We start from the raw sequence: 21,736 nt of genomic DNA, 5'->3' as shown, positions 1-21,736 counted from the left end.
TCGCGAGTGTTGGGGAGCCCGGCCCTCTGAGGCCCCACCTTTTTCGGCTCATAGCTAGTATTTGTCCCGCCCACTACGACAGCTTTGTTCCGCTTCCGGTTGACAGGGCGCTGTCCTCCGTGAGATTATCGCTTCGGTGGTCGCGATGGGAAAGTCAGATTTTCTTACGCCTAAGGCCATTGCTAACCGGATCAAATCCAAGGGACTTCAGAAGCTGCGCTGGTATTGCCAGATGTGCCAGAAGCAGTGTCGGGACGAGGTAAGTGGAAGAGGTAAGGTCCGGCTGAAAATCCGGGCTCAAGTCCCTAATGCTGAAGTTGAAGGCGTGGATCTCAGGTACCTAGTCTTGGGTCTGTTTTGAGCAAAGTCAGGTAGTCAACACAGAGAGGCATCCTTTCCTGCCGCCGACGTCCTTAGTGGGGAACCAGTGGCTTTTGTCCCATTCTGTCCCCCAAAGTAATGAAAAATAGAAGATGTTGCCCCTCTCGTAGGAGTGATCCCACTAAAGCTATCATAAAACGGAGGCCTGAGTAATTAAATGCGAGGCGCCTAGGCAGTAACAATAACAATCTCTGACTTGATATGACTCTTTAAGAGAAGGATGATTAGGATTCACATCAGGATCCGATTGAAAAGTAGAAATAAGTTCTTGCACACTATTCATCAAACAAAAATTTATTGAGCAGCTATAATGTGCCAGGCCAGGATTTATTGTGGTTAAGATGTGAACTCTAGACCAGGTGGTGGCGCAGTGGATAGAACGTCGGACTGGGATGCCTGGGATGCAGAAAACCCAGGATCGAGACCCCGAAGTTGACAGCTTGAGTGTGGGCGCATCTGGTTTGAGCAAAACTCACCAGCTTGGACCCAAGGTCACTGGCTTGAGCAAGGGGTCACTCGGTCTGCTGTAGCCCCACGGTCAAGGCACCTATGAGAAAGCAATCAATGAACAACTAAGGTGTCGTAACAAAAAACTGAAGATTGATGCTTCTCATCTCTCTCCGTTCCTGTCTGTCCCTATCTATCCCTCTCTCTGGTTCTCCATCTCTGTAAAAAAAAAACAACAACAAAAAAACAAAACAAACAAAAAAGGTGTGAACTCTAGTCAGACACAGAATTATGAAGCCTAGCCCCACCACTTACTGCTGTGTGGTCTTGGGCAAGGTATTTAAATTCTCTCTGCTTGTTTACTTATCTGTAAAGTGGCAACAATAAAAGTACCCACTTGTAAGATTGTTGTGAATTTTAAATGAGTTAAATATGTGTAAAGTGACTCGGGGAGGTCTTTGGACAGATCTTGAGAAGCTTTGTGTGCGGTGCTATGGAGTTTACATGTTTTCCCTTTAATGAGATGGATAGTGAATTGCCTTGAAGAACTGAGAGCAGGCTAGTGATGTGATCATAGGTATTTTTTTCTCTGGACATTGAATTAGATAAGGATGGAAGAACGCTGAGCAATTGCAATTGTATCTGCAAGTGAGGGATGAGATATTTTAGGTGGGACTCACATTGAATAATACTGATACTGTTATTCATTTTCATTTCTCTTTAGTTCTTTCTATTTAAGTCAGGGTGAAATTCTCACACAGAAAACTAGAGACCAGTGCATTAAACATCCATATATCCATTACTTGGATTTAACATTTTATGTATTTTATCATATCTCCTATTTTTTCTTGAAATATTTTATTAATTTTTTAATGATTTTAGAGAAAGAAGAAAGGGAGAGAGAGAGATTTGTTGTTCCACTTATTTATGCATTCATTGGTTGATTCTTATATGTGCCCTGACCAGGGATCAAGCCTGCAACCTTGGAGTATCAGGACAATGCTCTACCAACTTAGCTAACCAGCCAGGGCTTGACATATTTTAAAGTAAATTATAAATTTCAGAATATTTCAACTCTAAATACTTAAATATGCATTTCTAAAATATTAGGATATTTTTATACACAGCCACAATATACTGTATTTTTTCGTAAGATGCACCTGACCATAAGATATACCCAGGGTTTTAAGAAGGAAAATAAGAAAAAAATATTCTAAGCCAAATGGTGTGTTGAAATATTTAATAAAATACCATATTTTTTGCTCCATAAGACACAGGCATTTCCCCCTCCACTTTTTGGGGGTAAAAAAGTGAGTCTTACGGAGCGAAAAATACAGTATATCATAAATAACAATAAAAATTCCTTTGTTACCTGATAAACTCCATATTCACATTTCCTCAGTTCCTCCAAATGCTTTTTAAAGCAATTTTTAAAAAACCAAGATCCAATGAAAAGCTATGAATTGGATTTGTTTATTAGGGTTTTTAAAAAATAAACTTTATTTTTTTAGCAGTTTTACATTGACATGTCATTATCACCAAAATCCATAGTTTGCATTAGTGTTCACTCTTGCTGTTAGACATTCTGTATCCACCATTATGATGTCATACATAGTGGTTTCACTGCTTTAAAAATCTTTGTGCTTGCCTGACCAGGCGGTGGTGCAGTAGATAGAGCGTCGGACTGGGATGCAGAAGGACCCAGGTTCGAGACCCCGAGGTCGCCAGCTTGAGCACGGGCTCATCTGGCTTGAGCAAAGAGCTCACCAGCTTAGACCCAAGGTCGCTGGCTCCAGCAGGGGGTTACTCGGTCTGCTGAAGGCCCGCGGTCAAGGCACATGTGAGAAAGCAATCAATGAACAACTAAGAAGTCGGGACGCGCAACGAGAAACTGATGATTGATGAAACTGATGATTGATGCTTCTCATCTCTCTCCATTCCTGTCTGTCCCTGTCTATCTCTGCCTCTGTAAAAAAAAAAAATAAATAATAATCTTTGTGCTTCAGCTTATTAGGACCTTTTTTTTTTTTAGAGAGAGAGAGAGGCAGGAAGGGAGAGAGATGAGAAGCATCAAACTCATAGTTGTGGCACTTTAGTTGTTCATTAATTGTTTCTCTTATGTGCCTCTACCAGAGGGCGCCAGCCAAGCCAGTGACCCCTGCTCAAGGCAACAACTTCATGCTCAAACTCACGAGCCTGTGCTCAGGACAGTGACTTTGGGGTTTTGAACCTGGGACCTCAGTTTCCCAGGTTGACACTCTATCCACTGCAACACCATTGCTCAGGCTATTAGGACTTTTAATTCTAAGTTCTAAATTTTAAAATAGAACTGCTTCCTCCATCATTTCTTTCCATTCCCCAATTTTTTTTCTTGCCATTGACTTGAAGAGACTAGGTCAGTCGGTTATCAGAGCATTCCCACTTTCTCAATATGTTAAATTGTTTCCTGGTAGTTGTCTTTTGCCTTCTTTCTCTTAAACTCTTGGTAGCTTTTGATACCTAAAGACTTAATTAGGTTCAGATTAAACATTTTGGGGGTGACTACTTCATAGGTGATCCAGCGTATTTCATATTGCAGCACGTAATGAAGTGCATATGTCTAGTAGGACTGAAATTATTAAGTAAAGATGACAGCCTGTAAAGTAATGTTAGAAAGTAATCTTTTCCCATTTGCAAGAGCAAGTAACTAGTAGCATGATACTTTGGAATCATGACCATATATCTAGTTTCTCATCAGCCTTTCTCCTGTGTGTTTTAGCATCCTTGCTTGATTGAGTCAGTTATTTCATTAAGAGTTATAAAGTGGTTATTCTTCTAATTCTTTCTATATTTGTTATTGGCTGCTATTCATTTGTAAAAACAAGCTTGTTGCATCAGCTGTGGCTATTGGGTTATCTTCAAATGTTACCCTAAAATATAGTTCCAGTGGGAAATGGAAGATAAATGCATACTTAGATCTTTCCTGCAAGGCATTTGTGGCGGTTCTGGCCCATTTGCTCCCAGAGCTGTCTATTTTCCTTCCCTACCTGGGAGAGGAGAAGTTGATTCCAATAAGTTTCCATCTCCATCTTCTGTCTCTCAATATTGGAAGAATCAGGGGAGGAAGGAAGGTCTGGTCCAGAGAATTCCAGTCCTGTTCCTCCACTCCCTTGGGTTTCTAGGGATTACTAACATTACTTTGTTTCACTTTATTGACTTAGTTTTAGTTTATGGAAATGGGACTGTTTTTTCATTTGTGAGACCAATACCAAGGTTTTTTTTATAATATACACTTAAGTAAGAGTAATTCATGTGTAGCACACAGACTAGCAAGAATTGTGTAGGTGCCATTGAGCCGAAGAACTGGATAGAGTGATTAAGAAAGCTGAGCAGGCTCAGTAATAGGTGGAAAGTAGGTGGAGGGGGACACTAGAATGCCATCCTTAGTCTTGGCTTGGGTGATTCAGTATGTGATACAGTGCTGTTCATTGAGATGGTGGGTATAGGAGGAGAGGCACATTTTTATAATCATCTGAGAAGATACAGATTTAGTGTGTTTAACATAAAGTTTATGGAATATGCAATAATGTGTTTTGGATAATAGCTAAAGTAGAGGAATGAATGAAAAATAGTGTCCTTAATGGAAATTAATGACTCATTTTATTTCATTATATTCCTTGAAGCACTTGTTTGTATAACACTGTATAAAGTAGATGTTCAACAGGAATTTGATAAATTGAGTAAAAGAAAAAAACCAAAAATCATTCTTATGTTACTGTACACAGTAATGTTTCTTACAATAATGTCTGTTTCTAAAGCACTATTTTTCTGTCTCTTTAATACCTGAAATGATTCTTTGATTAGCAGGGTTACAAAACTCAAAACGTGAAAAGAAATTTTTTTTTAAATGATGGGGTGCTTATGGCTAGTGATTTGGTTATTTTTTGCAATTTAGATTTTTAAAAATGATTTTTGGAAGTGGGGGAGAGAGAGAGAGAAAGAAAGAAAGAGAAGAAGAGAGGAAGAGGGGGAGAAACAGGAAGCATCTACTTATAGTGGTTGCTTGTGGTATGTGCCTTGATGGGGCAAGCCAGGGATTTAAACCTGTGACTTCAGATTTCTGGGTCAATGCTTTATCTGCTGTGCCACCACAGGTCAGGCTATTTTTTACAGTTTATTACCAGAGGTCAACTTTTTAGTTAGTTTTCTTTTTAAGATTTTTTTTTTAAAAATTGACTTTTGAGATGAGAGATCAAAAGGTAGGGTAATGACAAGTGGGAAGCACAAACTCATAGTTTCTTCTCAAATGTGCCTTGACCGGGAAATCCTGGGGCCTCGAACCGGCAACCTCAGCATTCCAGGCTGACACTTCATCCACTGCACCACACTACAGGTCAGGCATCAACTTTTTAGAGTTTAATTAAATACCTCTACTTAGGCCCCATTATAATGACCTAAATCAGAATTTAACTTCTCCTTTCCATTTTTGTAGAATGGCTTTAAGTGTCATTGTATGTCTGAATCTCATCAGAGACAACTGTTACTGGCTTCAGAAAATCCTCAGCAGTTTATGGATTATTTTTCAGAGTAAGTACCTCAAAGACATTCTTAACTCAAGCTTTATTCAGGTGGACATTTAATAGATGCTGAATATTTTATGTATCGGGGACTCTATCTATTTCTTACCTGTTAACATGATACTTATATTATCTTTATGCTCAGTTTCTGTATTCCTTGAACATTTTATCATAGCATGAAGTTGTTAAAAATAATGTTTCTTACAATTCAGTTTTTCCTTACTTTCACTTCAAACAAACAAAACTGTCTTTTCTTCTAAAACAAATCTGTGTAAGAGCACAGCTCTGGAATCAGAATGCCCTGCTTTGAATCCTTTTACTCTGGGCTTCTCCACTCCTGAGCTCTGTGACTGGCTGAATAACTTAAGCTTTTCAGGCTTTAATCTCATCTGTAAAATGAGACTAAAAATAGTATCATTTTTCAAGTATTTTTTCTAGGATTTATATGAGGTTATATGAGTGAATACTTTTAAACTGTGTAAAAGAGTGCCCAATACTCAATGTTAGCTGTTAATTATTATTATTAATAATATTTGGTCCTACTTCTCTCTATCTCTTTCCCAAGTTCTAGACCTTTTGGTCTTAGGACCTTCTGGAATACCACCAGGGGTGCATTGGCACTCTGTAACATACCATTCTGGAATACCACCAGGGGTGCAATGGCACTCTGTAACGTACCCATTCTGGAATACCACCAGGGGTGCATTGGCACTCTGTAACATACCATTCTGGAATACCACCAGGGGTGCATTGGCACTCTAACGTACCATTCTGGAATACCACCAGGGGTGCATTGGCACTCTGTAACATACCATTCTGGAATACCACCAGGGGTGCATTGGCACTCTGTAACATACCATTCTGGAATACCACCAGGGGTGCATTGGCACTCTGTAACATACCATTCTGGAATACCACCAGGGGTGCATTGGCACTCTGTAACATACCATTCTGGAATACCACCAGGGCTGCATTGGCACTCTGTAACATACCATTCTGGAATACCACCAGGGCTGCATTGGCACTCTGTAACGTACCCATTCTGGAATACCACCAGGGCTGCATTGGCACTCTGTAACATACCATTCTGGCCAGAGCCGTCTCTACTCAGTGTCTTCCTCGCAGCCCCCCTCGCACCCCGTTCACTGTGGCTGCCTCCTGCCTCTGTCAGTCTCCCAGACTCACTCGTGCCTTTTTCCATCTTTTTGATCTTTTTTCAGTGGGTAATGCTCTTAACTCATAATTGAAACACCTCTCTTGTTTACATTCTTCCTGGTTTCTCTCTTACCACACCCTCTGCTTACTTTCTTCAGTAACTCCTCTTCCTGTCCCAGCTACTCAGATATATCAATAGAAAGTCCCTCAGGGTGCTTGCTTGGCTTCCTTTTCATCCCACTCCACAGTCTTCATGAGATACGTTATTTTTTCCCTTTATATTTGAATAAACATAAACTTCTAAGTCTGGATGTTCATTTCTAAGATCTGTCTTGAGTTACAGATTTTTTTTTATTCCTGGGCAATTCTAATCTATATTTCTGAAGGCTGTCTCAAAGTCAACATTTCTAAAGCTGAACTTAGCTGGAATTCTCCCCACCACATCTGCTGGTTATCTTGTTCTGGCTAATAACTGCCTTTACAGACTCCTGAGCTGTGAACCTCAGCGTCCTCTAGCAGTTCTCTCATATGGCTTTTCCTCTACAGTGTCCTTTAAACTTATGCCATTTCCATTCTCACAGCCCCAGTAATTGTCCTTAGTGTCTCCACCTGAAAGATTCCAGTGACTTCCTCATCAATCTCCCAACATGCAGCTTCTGTTCCTCCTGCATCTGTTCTGTGCCTGTGGTTCACAAACTAGTGCATGCATCCGAATCACCCTGAGGGCCTGTGAAGGCAAAACGGCAGATCCACATAGCACTTTCTGATTCTGTAGATCTGGGCTAGGGCTATAGACTTTGTATTTCTATCAAGTGCCCAGGTGATGTTGATGCTGTTGGTCTGGGGACCACATTCTGAGAATTATTATTGTATACTTGTCTACCACAATTTTCTTTCTAAATCACAGATTTTCACAAATTAACTCCTAACTATATCATTCAATACTTTTCCATTTTCTGCTTAAGCCCAACCTCCTTAGCATGACCTTCGAGTTACTTCAAAAATTAGCCCTAATATTATATTCCAGCTACATCTTCTCCCTGTTATTCTGTTCTGCTCCCACTCTCACACTTATTTTCATCTGTCTTCAAGGTTAGCCAAATTCTATTATCAGTTCTCAGACATGTGAAGCTTTCTTGTCTCTGTGCCAGCTGGGAATGACCTTCTCGCCTCTACCTGTAAAAGTCCTTTTATATCAATACTTTACCACCTATATTAAAAATCACTTCTGGGCTCCTTTGGATTTCTCCCTCAACTCTTCCTATGATATTTTGTTACATCTCTTTTTCAATTTGACTTCTGTTATGATTGGATCTGCTAGTTCATAACCTAGGTGAAGATTTGTTTTATGCATCTATGTTTACCTAGCACTTAACACAGTGTACTCAGTTCAGAGGGACATATTGAGTGTCAGCTTCTTGTGGAATAAGGGCAGTTTTGTTCATCAATATAATGGGGTTATTATGCCACAATCAAAAGTGCTAGGAGACTTCATGAAGGACCCTCTACAAAGATGTGTAGCTGATTTGCCAAGATAGAACGTTTTAACTCCAAACTGAGTTTTACCTTTAATTCTTGAAATCTATAATCTTTTGGGATTCTTTCTTTGTTCAGTTTTTAAAGGTTAATAACAGATATTCAATAAATGTTTAATACATTATTTGAGAATTCAAACTACAGTGGATTAAATTTCAGGAAGATAATGCTATAGATTTGTAGAAATTACCTTAATGCTTTGCTTTTTTTTCTTTATTAGGGAATTCCGAAATGATTTTCTAGAACTTCTCAGGAGACGCTTTGGTAAGCATCTTAAGTATTGTGTACATAATAACTTTATAGTCCTATAACCTGCTCAGAATCCAACAATTCATATTTTGTTCTTAGGCACTAAGAGAGTTCACAACAACATTGTTTATAATGAGTATATCAGCCACCGAGAGCATATCCATATGAATGCCACCCAGTGGGAGACTCTGACTGATTTTACCAAGTGGCTGGGCAGAGAAGGTAAGAATAAGACATATTTGAAGAGTTGTTTTGTGCCTTCATTGCAGGGAGACAGAGAGTTGTCATAGTTTCTGTGTAATTTTATGGAAAAGAGGATGAGTAGGGTAGTTAAAAACCTGGTAGAGAGGATGATACTATCACAGGGTTGATTTTGTGTATTACAGTGCAGTATGAATGTCTGGAATTGCTCTTTTGAGAGTGAGAAGATTTATCACTGAAATAACCTCTCGTTTAGATTAAGGGTTATTATCAATTTTCTTCTACTCCACCCCCGTACTCATTTCACTTTAGGAAACTTGTTATCCCCTCTTTTTTTTTTTTTTTTTTTTGTTTTTTTTTGTTTTTGTTTTTGTTATCCCCTCTGAAGGAGATTTTAAAAATTTATTGCTTTTTCGGTTTTTAATCTTCATAGGAAAAAAGTTGGGGAGAAGAAAAAAGAAGGAAATTTTGTATCAGTGTATTATTTCTTTCATGTGTTACTTTATTTCATTTTAGGGGAATAATTGCTACTTAGTTAAATTAGCAGAATATCATGTATTCATTAAATGTTAAACACTTACACACAGTTGAGTAATTACCAAGCAAAGTAATATTTCTTTTATGTGTTTTCTATGTTGAAATATGTTGCCTCAACCTAGCTATTTTAAAATTGGAGGTGAACACAGTACAGTGTACAGAGATGTGTTATAGAATTGGGTACCTAAAATCGGTATATTATCTTAATCAGTGTCACCCCAATAAATTCAATAGAAAACAAATAAGACTATACTGTGATCTTTAGCCAAAATAATAAATAAATAAAAATCAGAATAGAAAGTTTTTATGTTCAAAGGGGTAATATATTCCACTTAAAATTCTTACCCTATTTTTCACTCCATGAGACACACTGTTTTCCCCCCAAAAGTGGAGGGGAAAATGCCTGTGTGTCTTACGGAGTGAAAAATAAGGTATTTAATTAAATATTTTAACATACCATTTGGTTCAGAATATTTTTTTATCTTATTTTCCTCCTTAAAATTCTAGGTGTGGCCTGACCTGTGGTGGCGCAGTGGATAAAGCGTCGACCTGGAAATGCTGAGGTCACCGGTTCGAAACCCTGGGCTTGCCTGGTCAAGGCACATATGGGAGTTGATGCTTCCAGCTCCTCCCCCCCTTCTCTCTCTCTCTCTCTCCTCTCTCTCCCTCTCTGTCTCTCTCTCTCCCTCTCTCTCTCCTCTCTAAAAATAAATAAAAAATTAAAAAAAAATTAAAAAAAAAATTCTAGGTGTGTCTTATGGTCAGGTGTGTCTTATGGAGCAAAAAATATGGTAAATCTTGGCCCTGGCTGGTTAGCTCAGTCAGTTAAGAGCATCATCCCAAAACAACAAGGTTGTAGGTTCGATCCCCATTCAGGGCACACATGAGAAGCACCATTAGTGGAACTACTAATAAATGCTTCCCTTCCTCCTCACCTCTTTCTTCCTCTCTCTGTCTCTAAAAAAAAAGAAAAGAAAAGAAAAGAAAAAAGTAAATTAAGCCCTGGCCTGATAGCTTGGTTGGTTGGAGTGTCGTCCTGGAGTGTGAGGGTTGCCAGTCAATTCCCTGATGAGGGCACATGTAAGAGCAGCTTGATGTTCTTGTCTTCTCTCCCTGCCTCTCTGAAAATAAATAAATAAATAAATAATCTGCATCTCGTTAACTGAATATGGAAAATTTATTTACTGCATGACTTTGTATATTTGAATGGATGAATAAATAATGCAGAAATAAAACACATTTATATTTATCTTGAGCTTTGACTGTATACAAATTTATGATGTTTGTTTTATTATTTTTGTTAAGGCTTGTGCAAAGTGGATGAGACACCAAAAGGCTGGTATATTCAGTATATAGACAGGGACCCAGAAACTATCCGTCAGCAACTGGAACTAGAGAAAAAGAAGAAGCAGGACCTTGATGATGAAGAAAAAACTGCCAAATTTATTGAAGAACAAGTGAGAAGAGGTCTGGAAGGGAAAGAACAGGTAGGCAATAATATCATTGAGAGAGACTATAATAGAGAGGGCTGAAGAAGCAAAATTGCTTGTTTTGTTAAGCATTGAATTGAGTTTTGTGGGTTTTATTTCTTAACTAATGAGAGAAAGAGCATGGCTGACTGTAAATGCCCAGGTTTTGAGACAAACCTTAATTCCTGACTTACTGACTTCACAATCTTCTGTAATTATATAATCTAAATCTCAGTTTTTGTATCTCTAAAAAGAAGCAATAATGGAAAGAAATAAACAGATCATTTCTCTTGATTGTAATTAATGCAGGGCCAGAGAAAAACACAGTGTGAGGAACCTAGAGGGCCAGGGCTTGCTCTATCCAGCCTGGGGAGGATAAAAGATATTTGAATTGAGCTGTCTTAAAGAATTAATGAGCAAAACCCAAGTAGTTGGGTGAGGGAGGGCCTGGTGGTGGTTCAGGGGTTAGACTAACCAGATCGGGACACTTATTTCAACAGATATTTATTGGTTACTTCCTCTGTGCCAGGCACTCTTATAGGCACTGGGGATACAGCAGTGAACAAAAGATAAAAAAATCCTGTTAAATAATTCTCATTTGGAGAACCTATAATTTCTTAACTACGGTCTTAATCAATCATTTTTGAGTTGTATGTTAGTAAAACTTGCAATATAAGTAGCAAGTCCTAATTTAGGAGTATTGAATATTGATAGAAAATACTCTGTTAACCAAGCTATTAAAACATTTTCCCCCCTAAGGAGGCACCTATTTTTACAGAATTAAGCAGAGAAAATGATGAAGAGAAAGGTAATTTTACTTCTTTTTCTTTCTTTAACTTGGATGCTTTTGTATTGGATCTTCTAAAAGTTAGCAGCATATTTGGGAGCAAGATGTAATCTATATGTTACATTGTTCTCATCAATAAGAAGAAAAGGCATACCCACAGTCCCAGAGGTGTGGGGTATTCAGGATTCCACACTGTCAGCAGCTGTTCTCAAAGTGGCTGCCAGCACGTCCAGCCATCATGTGCAGACTCAGCATTGTCCAGAAGATGACAGAGCTTCTCTTCTGGAGTCCTCTGTGAGCAAGGAGGGTTTCTATAGAAGGTACTCTGCTCACCAGTGGATTTTCTTTTAATGTCATTGGCCAGTCTCTATCACATGTCCATCTCAAGAACAGTCACTAGAAAGGAAATAGGATTATTCTAATTTATTTAGACCAAAAGAACTTTACTAATCACTTCCCAAGAGTCCCACCTTATAATCCTGCCACCTTGGGCATTAGACTTTCAACTAATTCAAATGTGAATTTTAGGGGACACAAACATTGAGACCATGGCATCCTTTGAGCTGTGTGTGAGAGGTATGGACACCTAAACAAAACTGGCATCCTATTAGTGGGGGCAGTGGAGTGGAGAGGCAGCCAAAGCTGTCTGCTATAGCTCTATCATGAAGGTCTTCCCCAGCCCTGTAAGCATCTATCCGGTGTATTCTACAGGAATTCATGACCTCTGGATAGGAGCAGTCCAGCTCTCATTTATTAAAAATGCCTGTGGGAAAAAACAACAAAATACCCATGAATTTCTATGTGGATACATCATGATATCTGGTAAGTTTTATTATTATTTCTTGAAATAATATGGAATACCAATTTTTCTCTTCTAGTGACATTTAATTTGAATAAAGGAGCATGTAGTTCAACAGCAACATCCTCTAAGTCAAGGTGAGCTATGTGACCAGGTATCTTAGAACTTCAGAACTTCTGTGAAATGTTGATGACTACATTTTAAAAGCTTCAGTGTTATGAATAATGTTTTTCTGGTCATAATTTTTTGGGGGTTTTGGTGTGTGTGAAGGGGTGGTTAGCAGTTTTGTTTTGTTTTTTCTTATTTGCCTGTCATAAGATTATTGCAGGAATCAAAGGAGGACAAAATTGCCCAAACAACTCGATGAAGGAACTAGGATTTATTAAAGCCAGCGGAGCACATGGGGTTTGTAGCTCCAAAACACAGGCTCCCGAAGTTGACTTTCTTACAGGTTATATACCTTTACAGTATCTAAGCAATGGGCATGTGATTTCTTTGTTTAAGGTTTCCCAGGACTCAAGGAGACGGGAGGGAAAGTTCCAGTGGGGTCAGCAAGGGGAAGGAGTTTCTAGATCACTGGCCATAGTTACATACAGATCCTGCTATTGCTTTGTATTTTAACTATGGGATATATAATTTATTACTGGTTGACTTGGTTACCCTTGTTGGCTCCCTTCCCTTGTATTCTTTTCGTTTTTTCCTTCTCAGTGAGGAGGAAGCCTGCCCCTCCTTCCTCAAGATTACTCTTGTCTTTGAGGAAAGGGTTATTTTGATTAAAGGCTTTATATGGATAAACTGTTGCTTCTCTATGTGCCCTTCCCCTCTTCCTTCCATGCACTACTGTTAATTTTCTGTCATAGCCCACTTAGGAAGTTTAAATGTTAGCTAAGGTATACATCTTTTGTTTTACCTGCTGTGTTATGATTTTCTGAGAACCCTTAAGTTATTGACCTATCTCCTTAGCACTGTCACCTCATATAGTATATATGCACTAGTAGGCACTCAGTAATAATTGCCTTCTCTTGTACATGGTATAGTATAGGAAGGAGTACACAAATTTTTTTATGTAAAAGGCCACATGGTAACTATTTTAGAGATTGTCAGTCATATATATGTCTTTCTCACAGCCATTTAACTCAGCAGTCAGAGTAAGAGAGCAAACATGGACAGTACATAAATGAACACGGCTGTGCTCCAGTAGAATCATTTGTATTTCCCCCTCAGGTTATAGTTTGCCAGACCCCAGTATAGCATATGGACAGCTACTTCTGTCCACTTTTTATGTTCTTTTATAGTTACATATTCTTCTCCCAAGTATTTATTCACTATTTGTGATGTGCAGTGCATTCAGTTTAGTTAAGGAGCTTAAAAAGCTAAATAAAAGAGAAGATGTTCAGGAAGGTACGGATATATGTAGGAACTTATTTATTTATTTTTTAATTGATTTTAATTTATTGTGTTTACATAGATTCAAGTGTCCCACCAAATACATCCTCCCACCCCCATGTTCCCCTCAACATCCCCCTTTCCCTCTACCCCTAATTCCCTCCCCCCTTCCCACCAGGATTTGCTTTCCTACTCTCTATAACGCTGTGTTATGTATATCTAATTTCACCAATCTCTTTCCCTTCTCTGATCCATCCTCTCGCCCCTTTCCCTCTGTCCACTTTCCCTCTGGTCCCTTTGATCCCACCTCTGTCTCTATTCTGTTTCTCAGTTCACATTGTTCATTAGATTCCTCAAATGAGTGAGGTCATATGATATTTTTCTTTCTCTGCCTGGTTTATTTCACTTAACGTAACAGTTTCCAAGTCCATCCATGTTGTCGCAAAAGGTAAGATTTCCCTTCTTACGGCCACGTAGTATTCCATTGTGTATATGTACCACAGCTTTTAATCCACTCATCTACTAATGGACATTTGGGCTGTTTCCAGATCTTGGCTATTGTGAACAATGCTGCAATAAACATGGGGGTGCATTTCTTCTTTTGAATCAGTGATTTGGTACTCTTAGGATATATTACTAAAAGTGAAATAACTAGGTCAAAAGGCAGTTCCATTTTTAGTTTTTTGAGGAATCTCCATACTGTTTTCCACAGTGGCTGCACCAGTCTGCATTCCCACAAGCAGTGCAGGAGGGTTCCCCTTTCTCAACATCCTTGCCAGCACTTATTCTGTGTTGTTTTGTTGATGAGCGCCATTCTGGCTGGTGTGAGGTGGTATCTCATTGTGGTTTTAATTTGCATTTCTCTAATGATTAGTGTTGTTGAACTTTTTTTTTTTTGGGGGGGGGGGGGAGACAGAGAGAGAGTCAGAGAGAGGGTTAGACAAGGACAGACAGGAACGGAGAGATGAGAAGCATCAATCATTAGTTTTTCGTTGCACATTGCGACACCTTAATTGTTCATTGATTGCTTTCTCATATGTGCCCTGACCGCAGGTCTTCAGCAGACCGAGTAACCCCTTGCTGGAGCCAGCGACCTTGGGTCCAAGCTGGTGAGCTTTTTGCTCAAACCACATGAGCCCGCGCTCAAGCTGGCGACCTCAGGGTCTCGAACCTGGGTCCTCCGCATCCCAGTCCGACGCTCTATCCACTGCGCCACCGCCTGGTCAGGCGATGTTGAACATTTTTTAATCTGCCTATTAGCCATCTGTGTATCCTCTTTGGAGAAGTGTCTATTCATTTCTTTTGCCCGTTTTTTGATTGGATTGTTTATCTTCCTGGTGTTGAGTTTTGTTTTTTTGTTTTTTTGTATTTTTCTGAAGCTGGAAACGGGGAGGGACAGTCAGACAGACTCCCGCATGCGCCCGACCAGGATCCATCCGGCACGCCCACCAGGGGCGATGCTCTGCCCACCAGGGGGCGATGCTCTGCCCCTCCGCGACCAGAGCCACTCTAGTGCTCTGCCGCGACCAGAGCCACTCTAGCGCCTAGGGCAGAGGCCAAGGAGCCATCCCCAGCAAATGGAGCCTTGGCTGTGGGAAGGGAAGAGAGAGACAGAGAGGAAGGAGGGGGGGGGGGTGGAGAAGCAAATGGGCGCTTCTCCTATGTGCCCTGGCCGGGAATCGAACCCGGGTCCCCCGCACGCCAGGCCGACGCTCTACCGCTGAGCCAACCAGCCAGGGCCCTGGTGTTGAGTTTTACAAGTTCTTTATAAATTTTGGTTATTAACCCCTTATCAGATGTATTGTCAATTATGTTTTCCCATTGTGTGCTTTGTCTTTTTATTCTGTTCTTATTGTCTTTAGCTGTGAAAAAGCTTTTTATTTTGATATAGTCCCATTTGTTCATCCTGTCCCTTATTTCACTTGCCCGTGGAGATAAATCAGCAATATATTGCTGCGAGAGATGTCTGAGAGATTACTGCCTATGTTTTCTTCCAAGATGATTATGGTTTCACAACTTACATTTAAGTCTTTTATCCATTTTGAGTTTATTTTTGTGAATGGTGTAAGTTGGTGGTCTAGTTTCATTTTTTTGCAGGTAGCTGTCCAATTTTCCCAACACCATTTGTTAAAGAGACTGTCTTTACTCCAATGTATGCTCTTACCTCCTTTGTCAAATATCAATTGTCCATAAAGCTGTGGGTTTATTTCTGGGTTCTCGTTCTGTTCCATTGATCTATGTGCCTGTTCTTATGCCAGTACTAAGGTGTTTTGAGTACAATGGCCTGTAGTATAACTTGATATCAGGAAGTGTGATATCACCCACTTTATTCTTTTTTTTCAAGATTGCTGAGGCTATTCGTGTTCTTCTTCAGTTCCATATAAATTTTTGGAATATTTGTTCTCTATCTTTGAAGTATGTCTTTGGTATTTTAATAGGAATTGCATTGAATTTATATATTGCTTTGAGTAATATAGACATTTTAATGATGTTTATTCTTTCTATCCATGAACACGGTATATGCTTCCACTTGTTTGTGTCTTCCTTGATTTTTTTTTTAATCAATGTTTTATAATTTTCCGAGTACAAGTCTTTAACCTCCTTGGTTAAATTTATTCCTAGGTACTTTATTTTTTTGTTGTTGCAATAGTGAAGGGGATTGTTTTCTTAATTTCTCTTTCAGACAGGTCATTGATGTTTTATAAAAATACCTCTGATTTCTGAATATTGATTTTATATCCTGCCACCTTGCTGAATTCATTTGTCAGGTCCAGTAGTTTTTTGACTTAGACTTTAGGGTTTTCTATGTACAGTATATCATCAGAAAATAATGATAGTTTTACTTCTTTTTTTCCAATTTGGATGCCTTTTATTTCTTTTTCTTTTATGATTGCTGTGGCTAGGACTTCCAGAACTATGTTGAATAAGAGTGGTGAAAGGAGGCACTCCTGCCTTGCTCCTGATTTTAAGGGGATTGCTTTTAATTTTTGCCCATTGATTATGATGTTGGCTGTGGGTTTGTCATAGATGGCCTTTATCATGTTGAGGTATGTTTCCTGTATTCCCACTTTGCTGAGAGTTTTGATCATAAATGGGTGGTGGATTTTATCAAATGCTTTTTCTGCATCTAATGATATTATCATGTGATTTTTCTCCTTTTTTTTGTTTATATGATGAATCACATTGATTGGTTTGCAAATATTGTACCAGCCTTGCCTCCCGTGAATAAATCCGACTTGATCAGGATATATGATTTTTTCATATATTGCTGGATCCAGTTTGCTAATATTTTGTTGAGAATTTTAGTATCTAAATCCATCAGGGATCTTGGCCTATAATTTTCTTTCTTTATATTGTCTTTGCCTAGTTTTGGAATGAGGATTATGCTTGCCTCATAAAAGGAGCTTGGAAGTTTCCTTCTTCTTGAATTTTTTGAAATAGCTTGAGAAGGATAGGAGTTCATTCTTCTTTGAATGTTTGGTAGAATTCGCCAGTGAAGCCATCTGGCCCAGGGCTTTTGTTTGTTGGGAGTTTTTTGGTAACTGTTTCGATCTCATTTTGTTGTAATCGGTCTGTTTACATATTCTGATTCTTCCAGATTGATTTTTGAAAGATTATATCTTTTAAGGAATTTGTCCATTTCACCTAGGTTGTCTAATTTTTTGGCATACAGTTCTTTATAGTATTTTCTTACAATCCTTTATATTTCTGTGGTGTCAGTTGTTACTTCTCCACTCTCATTTCTAATTTTATTTATCTGTGTCTTCTCTCTTTTTTTTTTTTTTGTGGAGCTGGTTAAAGGTTCATCAGTCTTGTTAACTTTTCAGAGAAGTAGCTCTTGGTTTCATTGATCCTCTGTATTGTTTTTTTAGCCTCTATGTCATTTATTTCCTCTCTATCTTTATTATTTCCTTCCTTCTACATCCTCTGGGCTTTACTTGCTCTTCTTTTTCTAGTTCTTTTAGATACAGGGTTAAATTGTTTATTTGAGCTTTTTCTTGCTTCTGAAGGTATGCCTGTAATGCTATGAACTTCCCTCTCAGGACTGCTTTTGCTGTGTTCCATAAATTTTGAGTTGTATGTTCATTTTCATTTGTTTCAAGGAAATTTGTTATTTCTTTCTTGATCTCATTGTTAAGCCATACGTTACTTAATAACATGCTATTTAGTTTCCAAGTGTTTAAGTGTTTTTCAGTTTTTCTATTGTAGTTGACTTCTAGTTTCATGCAATTGTGATCAGAGAAGATGCTTGATATGATTTCTATCTTCTTAAATTTATTGAGACTTGTTTTCTGTCCTAACATGTGGTCTATCCTAGAGAATGTACCATGAGCACTTGAAAAGAATGTATATTCTGCTTTAAGGTGAAAGGTTCTGAAGATATCTATTAAATCCAGTTGATCTAGTGTGTCCATTAAAGCTGCTGTTTCTTTTTTAATTTTCTCTCTTGAGGATTTATCCATTGATGTTAGTGGGGTTTTGAAATCCCCTACTATTACAGTATTGCTGGTGATCTCGCCCTTTATGTCCATCAAAATCTGCTTTATATATTTAGGTGCTCCTATATTAGGTGCATAGGTATTTATAATGGTTGTATCTTCCTGTTGGATTGCTTCCTTTATCTTTATGTAGTGACCTTCTTTATCCCTTACTATATATCCTTTGTTTTAAGGTCTATTTTGTCAGATATAAGTATTGCTACCCCAGCTTTTTACTCATTTCCATTTGCATGAAATATTTTTTTCATCCCTTTACTTTCAGTCTATGTGTATCTTTTGTTTTAAGGTGTGTCTCCAGTAGACAGCATATGTACGGGTCCTATTTTCTTATCCATGCAGCTACCCTATGTCTTTTTTTTTTTTTTTCATTTTTCCGAAGCTGGAAATGGGGAGGCAGTCAGACAGACTCCCGCATGCACCCGACCGGGATTCACCCGGCATGCCCACCAGGGGGCGATGCTTTGCCCCTCTGGGGCGTCGCTCTGTTGCGTCCAGAGCCATTCTAGCGCCTGAGGCAGAGGCCACAGAGCCATCCCCAGCGCCCGGGCCATCTTTGCTCCAATAGAGCCTCGCTGCGGGAGAGGAAGAGAGAGACAGAGAGGAAGGAGAGGGGGTGTTGTGGAGAAGCCAATAGGCACCTCTCCTGTGTGTCCTGGCCAGGAATCGAACCCGGGACTCCTGCACACCAGGCCAATGCTCTACTGCTGAGCCAACTGGCCAGGGTTACCCTATGTCTTTTGATTGGAGTATTTAATCCATTTACATTTAAGGTTATATGTAGTTGTTTATTGCCATTTTATTCTTTAAATCAGGGGTAGTCAACCTTTTTATACCTACGGCCCACTTTTGTATCTCTGTTAGTAGTAAAATTTTCTAACCGCCCACTGGTTCCACAGTAATGGTGATTTATAAAGTAGGGAAGTAACTTTACTCTATAAAATTTATAAAGCAGAGTTACAGCAAGTTTAAGCATATAATAATAATTATTACCAAGTACTTTATGTTGGATTTTCTCTGTTTGGCAGAATAAATCTTTATAAAACAACTTACTCTAGTTAAATCTATCTTTTTATTTATACTTTGGTTGCTCCGCTATCACCCACCATGAAAGCTGCAACGCCCACTAGTGGGCGGTAGGGACCAGGTTGACTACCACTGGCTTCTTTGATCCTCTGCTTCATCCAGCCTGATTTTAATTCCTTCTAGTATAGTCTTTATTTCTGATATTGTGTTTGTCATTTCTGTCTGATTCTTTTTTATGATTTCAATGCTTGTCATCTCTTTGTTTAGGTGCTCATTATGTCCATCTGTTGTTACTCTAAGATTCTTAAGCATCCTAGCAATCATTCTAAACTCACATCCGTTATCTTGGTTATTTTCATCTCATTCAGTTCTTTTTTGGGGATTTTTTGTTGATTCATTTGAATTGTATTTCTCTGTCTTCCCATTTTGTCTCTTTATAGACTGCTCCTTTGGATGTACTGTTTGTGTAGCTAGCTGCGTATAGGGTTGGTGTTGTCTGCCTCCAGCTTTTAGTTGTGTTGTTTCTAGATCTTCTTGGGTTGACCTCAGCTGTTGTTTATAATCCACTGTGGGCTACTTGTCTGCTGATACTGCTCTTTTTGCTGTTTGTGGCAGCATTTTCTATGCCTTAGCTGGGTCAGGTGTGAGGAGCTTTTTCTTAAGATACCACTCTAACTAGGATTGTTAGGTCCTGAGCTGATGCTCTCTGAATCTGGCCCTGGGATACCAGCCCTGTACCTCCCTTGCCGGAACTTGGCATAGACCAGTGGAGGTCACTGCTTATGACTGGCCCATAGCAACGTTCTTGGAACTACAGGCAATACAGAATTTGTGGCTGCCTCTGCTGTGTCCTGATGCCATTGTAAATATCAGCTTCACTCCTAGGCTGGCTTTTATCTACTCTTGGCCAGTTTGTGTGTCCTTTCTATTCCCGAGGTGTGGTCTTCCCGCCGGCTCCCCACTGCCTCCGCCTCCTCGGGCACTCAGGCAGTGGCACTGCTGCTGGGCATGTGGGCTTGCCGGCCAAGCTTGGGTTGCCCCATGGGTGTGGGGGACTCCTTGCCTCACCAAGTTCTGCCCACTTCATGTTTGCAGGCTGGCTCTCCAGACTCCGCCCCCCACCGCTGCCTTGTGGGCTCCCTCACTGGGCTCTGTCCCCACCGCCACCACTGCAGCTGGGCCCTCCTGCCCTTTGGAGGGTGCTCAGCAGTTTGGGGGGGCGGTGTAACCCAGATCTCAGCACTCAAAACCTGTGTCCCTGATGCGCCCCTTGATTCTAAGTGTCTCTCTGCACTGACTGGAGCAGGAGAGCCTCTGGTGGGTAATTGCTTCCCTTTGCTGGCTTGGTTTTCCCAGGAAAAATGGTCACTTTAGGTTTGGGGACAGATGCAGTATAGGGGTCAGGGTGGCTGTCCCCCACAGTCTCTCTCTGTGCCCCTGAGACTACATTCTCTTCTCGCTACTTTAGTCCTCTTGGCACTTCCCACTCCCAGAACCCTGGGTAAGTGGCTGTGAATGAGGTTTTCTGTGGGGTCCCTTTAAGATGGAGCCTGGGTCTGAGAGTTCTGCCTCCCTCTCGCAAGCAGTAACCCGGCTCTTCTTTCAGCTAAATACTGTCCGTACATCTCCTCTAGTCTGTGGAGCTACAGGCTGGGGCTCTGGTCCTGGGGCTGAGGACCCACAGTTCTCCGGGCAACTCACCCTGCCGTGAGAGACCCTCCGGGCCACCTCATTCCTGGGAGTGGGACAGCCCTTTTCACGTCTCCACCCTTCCTACCGGCTCACTGTAGTGTCTTCCATGATGCTTCATTATAGATTCCTCTTGGTTTAGTCCAAAGTTGGTTTTTCAAGATGATTTTTCCTAAGTTAAGTTGTAATCCACTTTGGTTCTGAGAGGTGGGAATTGTAACGTCCGTCTACTCTGTTGCCATTTTCCCTCTGTCTCTGTATGAACTTTGTTTTAAGTTGTATTTTACGTGTTTTGTATTTAAGGCCCTCAGTTTTTTTCTTTTTTGCTTTGGTAGGGTGCTTAATTTATAGACTAGTGACGTCTATTTGCATGACTGACGTGGCTAGGGAAATTGAAGGATATGGGCAGGCTGAGTCAGAAATGTATAACTGCTTCAAAATGGCTTGCTAAAATATCTTAGCTTTAATTAAAATATTTCAAAATTCCTACCATAGGTATCATGAAGAAATTGATTAATTGAATTCTATGTATGGTACATTTGAAAATTCTTTTTAAGATATTGATATGATATAACCTGGAAGACAGGCTTGAATATATCATAACACACGTCACATGGTTTTAGACAGCTCATATTTCTCTCTATTCTCCTGTATTATTTGTTATTCCTAAGTGTAGATAAATGTTAAGATTGGTCCCAGTGGCCCCAGATTGATAACTCTTGTATTCATTTTCTATGACTGGTAATAAATTACCATAAACAGGGTGGCTTGAAACAATGGAAATCTCCTCTGTCTCTGGAGGTCAGAAATCTGAAATCAAGATACCTACAGGGCTGTGCTCCCTCCAGAGGCTCTGGGGGAGAATCAGCATCTGGTGGCTACTGGCATTCCTTGGCTTGTGGTTACATCCCTTGTGATTCGTGACCAGGGTCTTTAAATTTCTCTTTGCTCCATCTTCATATCACCTTCTGTGTGTGTATCAGACCTCCATCTGTTTCTCTTTTCAGAGACTGCTCTAATGC

General features: G+C 39.8%; 1 protein-coding gene across 1 annotated transcript in view; it reads left to right on the top strand.

Annotated features, from left to right (window-relative positions):
* The first annotated feature begins 84 nt into the window (after positions 1 to 84).
* Positions 85 to 21,736, top strand: part of KIN (Kin17 DNA and RNA binding protein) — a 46,843-nt gene continuing 25,191 nt past the window's right edge. Inside the window, exons 1-7 of the mRNA XM_066384915.1 lie at positions 85 to 259; positions 5,300 to 5,394; positions 8,296 to 8,339; positions 8,424 to 8,546; positions 10,368 to 10,549; positions 11,291 to 11,339; positions 12,197 to 12,254. Coding sequence (XP_066241012.1) covers positions 146 to 259; positions 5,300 to 5,394; positions 8,296 to 8,339; positions 8,424 to 8,546; positions 10,368 to 10,549; positions 11,291 to 11,339; positions 12,197 to 12,254 — 665 coding nt within the window. The 5' untranslated portion in view covers positions 85 to 145. The remainder of the gene's footprint in view (positions 260 to 5,299; positions 5,395 to 8,295; positions 8,340 to 8,423; positions 8,547 to 10,367; positions 10,550 to 11,290; positions 11,340 to 12,196; positions 12,255 to 21,736) is intronic.

Source organism: Saccopteryx leptura, chromosome 5 (assembly GCF_036850995.1).
Source record: "Saccopteryx leptura isolate mSacLep1 chromosome 5, mSacLep1_pri_phased_curated, whole genome shotgun sequence".
NCBI classification, from domain to species: domain Eukaryota; kingdom Metazoa; phylum Chordata; class Mammalia; order Chiroptera; family Emballonuridae; genus Saccopteryx; species Saccopteryx leptura.
This window is presented reverse-complemented; position numbering and strand designations above follow the sequence as displayed.